The sequence below is a fragment of the Ruditapes philippinarum genome, unplaced genomic scaffold, assembly GCF_026571515.1.
Source record: "Ruditapes philippinarum isolate M1 unplaced genomic scaffold, ASM2657151v2 ctg1286_1_1_1_1, whole genome shotgun sequence".
Classification (NCBI taxonomy): Eukaryota; Metazoa; Mollusca; class Bivalvia; order Venerida; family Veneridae; genus Ruditapes; species Ruditapes philippinarum.
This window is the reverse complement of record NW_026863092.1, coordinates 172,679-181,218: the sequence shown is the minus strand read 5'-3', so window position 1 is coordinate 181,218 and position 8,540 is coordinate 172,679. Positions and strand designations below refer to the sequence as shown.

The 8,540-nt window shown below is 32.6% G+C and overlaps 2 protein-coding genes across 2 annotated transcripts; both read right to left on the bottom strand.

The window, feature by feature from the left end:
* Nucleotides 1-217: 217 nt before the first annotated feature.
* Nucleotides 218-2,847, bottom strand: LOC132721119 (uncharacterized). The gene is made up of 4 exons (XM_060705374.1): nucleotides 2,810-2,847; nucleotides 1,702-1,749; nucleotides 1,103-1,282; nucleotides 218-753 (listed from the first exon to the last, which is right to left on the bottom strand). Exons 1-4 carry the CDS (start codon nucleotides 2,820-2,822, stop codon nucleotides 632-634), a joined length of 363 nt encoding a protein of 120 aa, XP_060561357.1. The 5' UTR covers nucleotides 2,823-2,847; the 3' UTR covers nucleotides 218-631.
* Nucleotides 2,848-3,194: 347 nt separating this feature from the next.
* On the bottom strand, nucleotides 3,195-8,395 carry LOC132721118 (E3 ubiquitin ligase TRIM40-like). Its single transcript, XM_060705373.1, has 6 exons — nucleotides 8,272-8,395; nucleotides 7,555-7,761; nucleotides 6,540-6,737; nucleotides 6,014-6,072; nucleotides 4,397-4,445; nucleotides 3,195-3,875 (listed from the first exon to the last, which is right to left on the bottom strand). The coding sequence occupies exons 2-6, from the start codon at nucleotides 7,707-7,709 to the stop codon at nucleotides 3,806-3,808; spliced, it is 531 nt and encodes a 176-aa protein (XP_060561356.1). The 5' UTR covers nucleotides 7,710-7,761; nucleotides 8,272-8,395; the 3' UTR covers nucleotides 3,195-3,805.
* Between the last annotated feature and the right edge of the window lie 145 nt (nucleotides 8,396-8,540).

Sequence of the window (8,540 nt, the reverse complement as noted above, 5' to 3'; positions counted from 1 at the left end):
TTAATTTACAATACGTGCTGAACTAAATTTAGAAATAAAACATTACACGGCTTATAAACGGAATTTAGGAAATTCTAACATAGACAAATCTTAGATGCATTTGAATATTAAATAGAGAGGCTTTGTTTATATAAAAGGTCGACAAAACAAGATGCAAAAGAGAAAGACAATCACGAACTTTTCATTTTTCTTTATTTTTTTTGAATATGGATGAAACTTTAACGTTACTTCCGGAAAAGTGAGATAATTTGGATCATTACCTTTTTAATAAATATCTAAAAATACCATTATATGTAACAGTAAAATTCCAAACATGCAAGAAAATGTCAAAGTTATGATGAATATTCATAAACAATTGCACAAAAAAAAATGCTACTGAAGATGAAGTTTAACTAAGCAATTAAATGTTATGAATGCATTTAAAGTTATAATATAAAACATTCCATGGAATGAATGATTTGTTACGGCTAATCTAAATACAGTTCAGATAAACACAATATTATAGATATCATTAAACTTTACACTCAAAATCACTTCTTAACTAGTTAAATGTATGGATAATGTTTTGTATCTTTCGTAACATATTTTAAGCACGTGTGACAGAAATGTTTTGTAGATTTTTCACAGTTAATTAGTTGTCTTTAACTACACAATACATGTACCGACTAATGCAGACTATCATCACCCAGTCCACTATTGTATACCATCCAAGGAAGGATGTATTTAACATGTCTCTCAATATAAAATACGTACCTAAAATAGATAAATCTAATTATAATGTATGTGATTATTTTGAATCGGCTTATTGTTATTATGCAATTTATAAGCTAAGCATTATTAAAATAACACATTTTTGTTCTTAACAAATATTATGATTGATAAGCAGTTAAACTGCTGCACGTGTCGTCATTTAAATTAGTAAAAACTATAATAACTTTCAAGCTTTATTTTGAAATTATATACTGCTTATAGAGGACATAGCTAAAAAAATCACAAAAACCAGAACATTGCCAGTTTCCTTCACAAAAATGCAAGTGGCGAAATTATTGAACATGTGTATTCAAAATTATCAAAACGAGCACAGTATAGAACAACGACATACCAAAACCCGTCAATATTGCTGAAGCCATTATCAGAACCGAGGGCAAATATTTAAGATCAAGGCAATTCACATATTGCCAAAGCCAAAGTGTTATTGCAATCATGATATCAGTTGCTCCTTTAGCTATTTCAAAAATGGCAACATCGCCGCTCACTTTGTCTGTGCCAACCATAAACAAACCTGTGGTAAACACACAAGAATAAATAATAAATTATAAAAACACACATAAAAAATAACACCATCCACCGATGTCCTGTCACACGGTTACTGTTATGTACCGTAATAAATCAAAGTTTGTGAAGGCAGATATCATTGAAGCAGCATACACGTTTGCTTGCATAACAAAATTACTGTGCATGCGAATAACGTAATTCTTTATTAGTTCTAATGGATGTGGCACAATTTGCTAATTTGCTCCGCTATCATTTTAAGCATTGACAATAAAAAAAAATCCGAATATTTTTTTCTTTACAGCTAAACCTTGTTTTTTAAAAATAAATCTGAATATATACTTTCTAACTTTAAATCATAAAGATCATTTGATTATTCATCCATTTTTTATTGATAGATTATTCATCAAATAATTTCATATACGTTACCAAAAACAAATCTTGCTGTGGCAATAACTGTTAAATGCAACATATAAACTGAAAACATAAAAGTGTTACATAATAGTAAACAGTATGCATTTTAAAGAGGAAAAAACCAACATGTACAGCTAAAAAATACATATTACATAAATATCTTGCGACAGACAGTTTATCTAATGCTTCCTTTTTATTCTGAGCTTAATGATTCATAGCTTCTACATTAAAAAAGATCAAGACATTTTGAATGTTTGACTCAGACATAAACCTTCTGCTCATATACATATATTGACGGCAGTAAATCACAAACCACGTTTTGTATTACGTGATACATTATCCATTTATCGGCTTGGCGTAGTGGTGGCCCATGGGACCAGTAACTAAGGGGGGGGGGTTGAAACCCCGTCCGGTGGGGGCGTCGTTGTTTCCGTGACCAAGAAACTTTACACTCATTGGTTAGTACTGCCTGGCTTCAGTAACGGGTTCGAGTGTGTTTCAATAAACTCATAGCTTCTAACATTTAGTTGGGTTTTACATTGCAACAAGACAAATACAATCAAAAATAAATAACAATAAACTTAATTTTCCGTTTAATAGCTGTCATCCAATACACTAATCTACAATTTGAAAATAATTAAGCTTTACTCTGCTTCTTGTGTTATGAACAACAAAAATGGAGTTTTACTTATAACTATCGAATCCCGACACGGTCTTTGGATTCTTTCATGTGAGGAAGCTATCCAGCTAGCTTACGGAACGTCGGTGGTTCTACTCAGGTGCCCGTTCGTGCCTAAATTAATGCACGGAAGGGCACCTGAGGTCTTCCTCCACCAGTAAAGCTGGAACGTCGCAATATGACCTATACTGTGTCGATGTGACGTAAATCCCAATCAAACAAACAAACTTATAACTATCCGTTGATGATATTTTGGGCATTTAAAACAACCGTAAAACTAAATTAAATAATATTCATGCTTCAACATCAGTATATTATGTTTGCCTATTAGGTTCGTTCATGATACTGATTGTGTAGTTAAAATTTTATTGATTACGTAGTTGCTTTTATATTATTAACAATTCTATCAATATCTATCGTTAATTATGTTAGTAAATTGTTTACCTGTCAATTCCATGAATTTCCCTACTTGGCTGACAACAGACCCACATTATGAAAAAATGAAATATAGTATCTAATAAATGCGTTAAAGCTTGACAATGTCTAATTCTCAATCAAAACTGATTACAGCTTACCATTAATTTAGCTTTACGACAATGAGCTTGTACACTTTGAGCTATTATTGTTAATGCCGGCAAAGGTAGTTGGTACTTTTGAAGGAGCTAATTTACTTTTGTAATTGTACATTTCCCTTATTCCGAAAGAAGAAATTCTTTGCTATGTTAAATAGTTAAATGCCTACTAAAGCAAAATTATTACAACGTAATCATTATGTCATTGTTTTTATCATGATTATTATCATTATTATTTCAATAATTAAACCGGGATATTGATCATCAATCGAAAATGACTCTTAATCATGTTACGGACCGTCACAAAAGTTAGGCTACTGTTCGATATCAATAACGAAATAATTATTTTGCCTGCAGAATAAACATTAAATAGGGATGTTATTGACAATAAAATGACACTTATTGTGGTATTGATGGTCGTACTCGTAGTCATAAAAGAAGTAGAATTCGTTTTTCTTTTCGAATACGTGGTGATCGTCGTGGTCGTATATGTAGACGTTATTGTTCGTCATCGTCAAGATCGTGGTCGTCGGCGTAGTCGTGGGCTCTGTGTTTATCGTTGCCTTATCATTCTTGCAGTCATATAAATCATAGTGTTGCTGGACCTTATCGTAGAAAGATTTTTGTTCCTAGAGGTTATCATTATCCATGAGAGTGCAATTTGTCGTTAGTAAGTTATATACTGTGTTACGGTTAATGTTAACATTTAACGCGTAATATATATAACCTTAATGTCAGTAAAAGTGTATCTCTGTGTTATGATCGACGATAACAGTTTACGCGTATTGTAACCTTTATGATCAGTTAGCAGAAACTGGCGCATCATTACAGGTGATTGATGCCTATGGACTGATTAATTTTCAATGACTTAAACATTACCTGATTCGTTATTAGAATATGTTTGCGGTCTCTGATTGATTCTTGAGTCATTAAGGCTCCTGAAATAGATTGTGTTTCTTTTAAAAATCTTATCAGTATTCTCCCTCACATTTATATACGAGTACACCATTCATTTGCACACAAATTCATTGGTTTCTTTTATTAAGAACTCGATTTCCTGATTTTATTTGTACTAACGAAATAGTACCTTATGATAAATTTTATCATAGTTGAATGTTTGTGATTTATGTGTGTCCATGTACTTATAACAGATAAAAGGATGATAGATGTTTAAGAACCAATACAAAATTTAAACAGGAGATTGATGATTATACTATTTGTGTAGACAATCTTACTAAAAATAATGTCTAGAAATTTCCGTTATACTTCTTATACTACTTATGCACAGGTTAATGTTTATATTCTGGATAAATGTGAAAAACCTGATATCATATACATATACATATTCTTAGAGCAAGAGTTATATGAATACTATGAAATGAAAAGATTGTATTTTATAAATGATCAGTCTTATTGTAATTATTTGTTTGACTGAAATCCTTGCAATAAACAACAGTACCTAATCACCCGGTCAGCCAACCGTCTACCTCTTGCGTTTTGAAATCTTTCTGAAATAGTCATTGAATTCACTTTACTTGTGAAAGATGTTTCCGTATTAAGATTGCTTTGTTGTTCTTATTGTCGACGTTTCACTGGAGTTAATTTATCAACGTTGTTCTCTATTCGACAAAAGGACATTTCAAAAGTAGACATGTATTAACGCAAAATGACGTTTTATGTCATTGTTTTGATTTAATGTATTAGGGCGTCTTGACAACATCTGATTATAAGAATGTCGTCATATATTTTGTCCATAAAAATGTTGACAAACAATCTCGGGGCGTTATTAATATTCAGAAACGAAATCCCGCCAATTAAGAGAGAAATATGACGGATTTGTTATCGAATTTATTCTTGTCAACAGGACGAACAAAAATGAATGCTTTGCATGATTTGAAAAATTATTTAGGCTTTATTTAGTCTATCTGATGGTCACACCGATTATAAGGTCAAGTTAGTAACCGCTATAAAATGCATATATGATTTTGGTTATTTGCTGAGCATTTCATACTTTACCAGTAATTACCTTACTATGGTGGCTAATTTAGAATGCTTTTGTGCGTCATGTTTGCGCTAGCGACACGACAAAGCGGCAAACGGCGCGTTGTCGGACTTCTCGCTAACGACGTTGTCGTCTTCTCGCTAACGATGCACGCCAAACGGCGCGTTGTCGTGAGGCGTGTTGTCGCGATGTCACATTGTCGCTCGGTTCAAATCGAAGGATTGGCTTATAAGCCAAGCGACAGGGCGACATCACGACAACGCGCCTCACGACAACGCACGGTTTGGCGTGCTTCGCTAGAGCTCGGCTCTTAGGCCGTGTTGTCCCTAGCGACAAGACGAAATGGCGATAACGAAATAGGTTGTGTTGTCTTTCCACCGATGTCCATTATGTTAAGACTCGGTTATATTTTCCAAGAAGCAAAGTTTAAGTTTCCACACAGTCTTGATAGTAGGTCGTAGAGATTGTTGTAGCGTGGACGAAAGACTCTTAGTTACCTTACAAGTATGATGTATATGCTGTATGATTTACCATAATTGCATAATACATAGGCTGTGAGTGTTAGCTGAAATATCATTTCAAAGGTACTCAAACGTCCTTCTATTGTTAAAAGTAAATACGTATATAATATAAGTGATTGTTAAGCAAGCATTGACTGAAAGAAATATCTTGTATAACTGCAAGTTGGATAAATACATATGTACATAATGTACTGCAGATACTGGCAAATACCCAATATTATTTTGTAAAATTGTACAATTGACAAAGCGTCTATCGAATAGTTCAGCTGACATATTATTGATGGGAAGGATTTATTTTCCGAATATTAATAAGGTCTTTCCGCCCGTGTCCATTTTTGTTAAGACGCAGTAATATTTCAAGCTTCCATACAGTCTTGGTCGTAGGCCGTGAATATAGTCGTAGCCTGGACGAAACACAGGCATGCTCTGGTTACGGTCAACGATAACAGTTATCGCTTATTGTAACAGATATGCGCAGATATCTGTAAACAGTGTACTATAAATGGGCAATTTATGCCAAAAAAATATTAATTTTCAATTACTTATAAATTACCTGATCCGTTATTAGAATATGTATGCGGTCTCTGATTGATTCTTGAGTCATTATGGCTCCTGAAATAGATTGTGTACTTATTATATTTTTTATCATTATTCTCCCTTACGTTTAATATTCGAGTAGATCATTCATTTGTTTGCAAATTGCATATGATTTCTTTAAAACAATGTTTTTCCTGATTTCTTTTATATTAACGCAACATTGTTTACGTTTGTAATATATGTGTATACATGTACGTATAATTCCAAACAGTGCAGATACGTGAAAGATGTTTTCAAATTATTACAAAATCAAAATAAAAGGTGCGTGATTATACTGTTTGTGTGTTCATCCTTACTGAAATATATTGTAATATCCGTTACACTTCTTATGCTTATTATGCACAACAAAAAATGGCATTATCTATACACATTCCAAAAGCAAGATTAATTTGAATGCAATGAAATGAAACGATTGTATAATTTATCAGTCTACCTTGTAATTAAAATTTCCGACTGAAACCTTTGCAAAAAAACAACAGTACCTGATCACCCAGTCAGCCAACCGTCTATCTGCGTTTTGAACTCTTTCTGAAATAGTTGTTAAATTCCTTTGACTTGAGAAAGATGTTTCTTCATAGTGATTATTTTGTTCTCCGTATTGTCGACTTTTCACTGGAGCAAATGTATCAACGTAGTACTCTTTTCGACACAAGGGACATTTGAAAGTGTTTCCCTCTGAACTGAATTATTGTTAAACAATATCATTATTGCATAGTTGAAATTATATTCAAGCATAAACATATGAAATATCATTTTTCTGAACATTTAACTGTGGCTTATTTCTGCAATTTTGTGTCTTCGCTCTTCAAAAGTCGAAGGCGCCGACACTACACGATATTTTAATAGCGAATACACGTGATCTTTTCCTGCAGAATTATCGTGTCGGCGGGTCGGTGCCCTATATGTGTCGTGTCGTCGTGTCTTTGCCTTGAAATGCGTATGACGAAGACACGAAAATTGGTATGGAAGCTTGGATTGACTCCCTTAGATGCCTTGATCGTGATAATTTTATATTGCGGCATGTCGACATGTATAAACGCAACATGACGTCTTTCAACATGGTCTTGGTTTTATGAATAAAGGCATCTTGACAACATCTGATTTAGGGCATGCGACAAAGCTTTTGTTCATAAAAAATTTGAGGGTCTAATTAATATTCGGAAACTAAATTAAGATAATGACTACATTTATCGTTGTCACCAGAAACATGCAAAAAATTCATGCTTTATACATCCGTACAAAACACTACTTCATTATTATTATACCAACTGTTATAATAGTTATAGTCCTAATCGAAGTTGTTGGCGTAGAAGTATAACATGCCGGTTTACTAGACAACATTAACTAAAATGCATATATCGAGTTTAACATAACCTAGCTAATGCACATTAAAATGTTTGAGACTAACTTATACTTATCAGAAAGTATACATGTGTGTTTATATATATCATACACACTTTCATATTTGTCGGTAATTTGTTCAAATTTAAATTATACCATTTGATCAAGTTCTGAAGACATGGTTCACATATTATGTGAATACATGGAAGAAACCTGGTTCGTATTTCGCTTTCACAACAAACAGGGCACAACTCCTTGTCGTCTTTTCCATCGTTAGGGATTGGCAACTCAGTACTGTCCTCCGAACTCATTTTATACCCGAGACTAAATTGACATCGACGTTGAATTGGGAATTAAAAAATTCTGGAAACCAAATGTAATTTCTTTACAGTCTTATTTACAACAACTTGTAAACGATTACATCTGCTCAATGTGATAAGGACATGTTTGTGCATACCAAAGCGGTAAAGTAAATATTCATATCGTTTATTTACCTTCTATCAAAATCAATTTTTTTTCTAATTTGCTTATTAACTCTGAAATAGACACATCTAAACTTTAGACATGTTATAAATGATATTAAGATATCATTGGTATAATATTAAATTGGCATAAAATGTGCTAGATTCAAACAAGACAGAACTACTCGCCGAAAAACACGTACATGTTTAAATAACATTCAAATATGATCTCTGCAAATTCAATTGTAGCGACAAAAATATGAAATCAGAAGCATATATAAATACAAAAAATGTGTATTGTTGATATTTTAAAATTTATAAAGTACAAAATATAAAAATGATGCATTAATAAATTTTAGTTTTATTCTTTCTAAATAACAACAAATATAATTATAAAACATATAACGCTTACCTTAAACCAATAATCACAATCAGGTGACTATTTGTTATATGTGTTTTTTCAGATTGATTGTATTGATCAGATCATGAAGTTTTACATTTATTTGCCCAAATGATTAAACGTTCTTCCTTGTTCATATCCGCATAGTTCGGTTGTGAGGTGACAGAGGGGGGGGGGGGGGGGGGCTTTCAATCAATTTTATTGTATGTTATATCTAGATAGTATTTACAAAGGTGTTCATTGTGTAATTTACTATATGTAAAGATATATAACAAAAAATA

Coding starts and splice junctions, on each gene's coding strand:
- LOC132721119 (XM_060705374.1), bottom strand. Junction 1,283..1,701: donor CACAGCAAGATTTGTTTTTG/GTAACGTATATG, acceptor TGTTTACCACAG/GTTTGTTTATGGTTGGCACA. Junction 754..1,102: donor AGCAATATTGACGGGTTTTG/GTATGTCGTTGT, acceptor TATCTATTTTAG/GTACGTATTTTATATTGAGA.
- LOC132721118 (XM_060705373.1), bottom strand. CDS start 7,709: ATGAGTTCGGAGGACAGTACTGAGTTGCCAATCCCTAACGATGGAAAA. Junction 6,738..7,554: donor CTTCAGAACTTGATCAAATG/GTATAATTTAAA, acceptor ACAATAATTCAG/TTCAGAGGGAAACACTTTCA. Junction 4,446..6,013: donor ATATTCTAATAACGGATCAG/GTAATTTATAAG, acceptor TGACTATTTCAG/AAAGATTTCAAAACGCAAGA.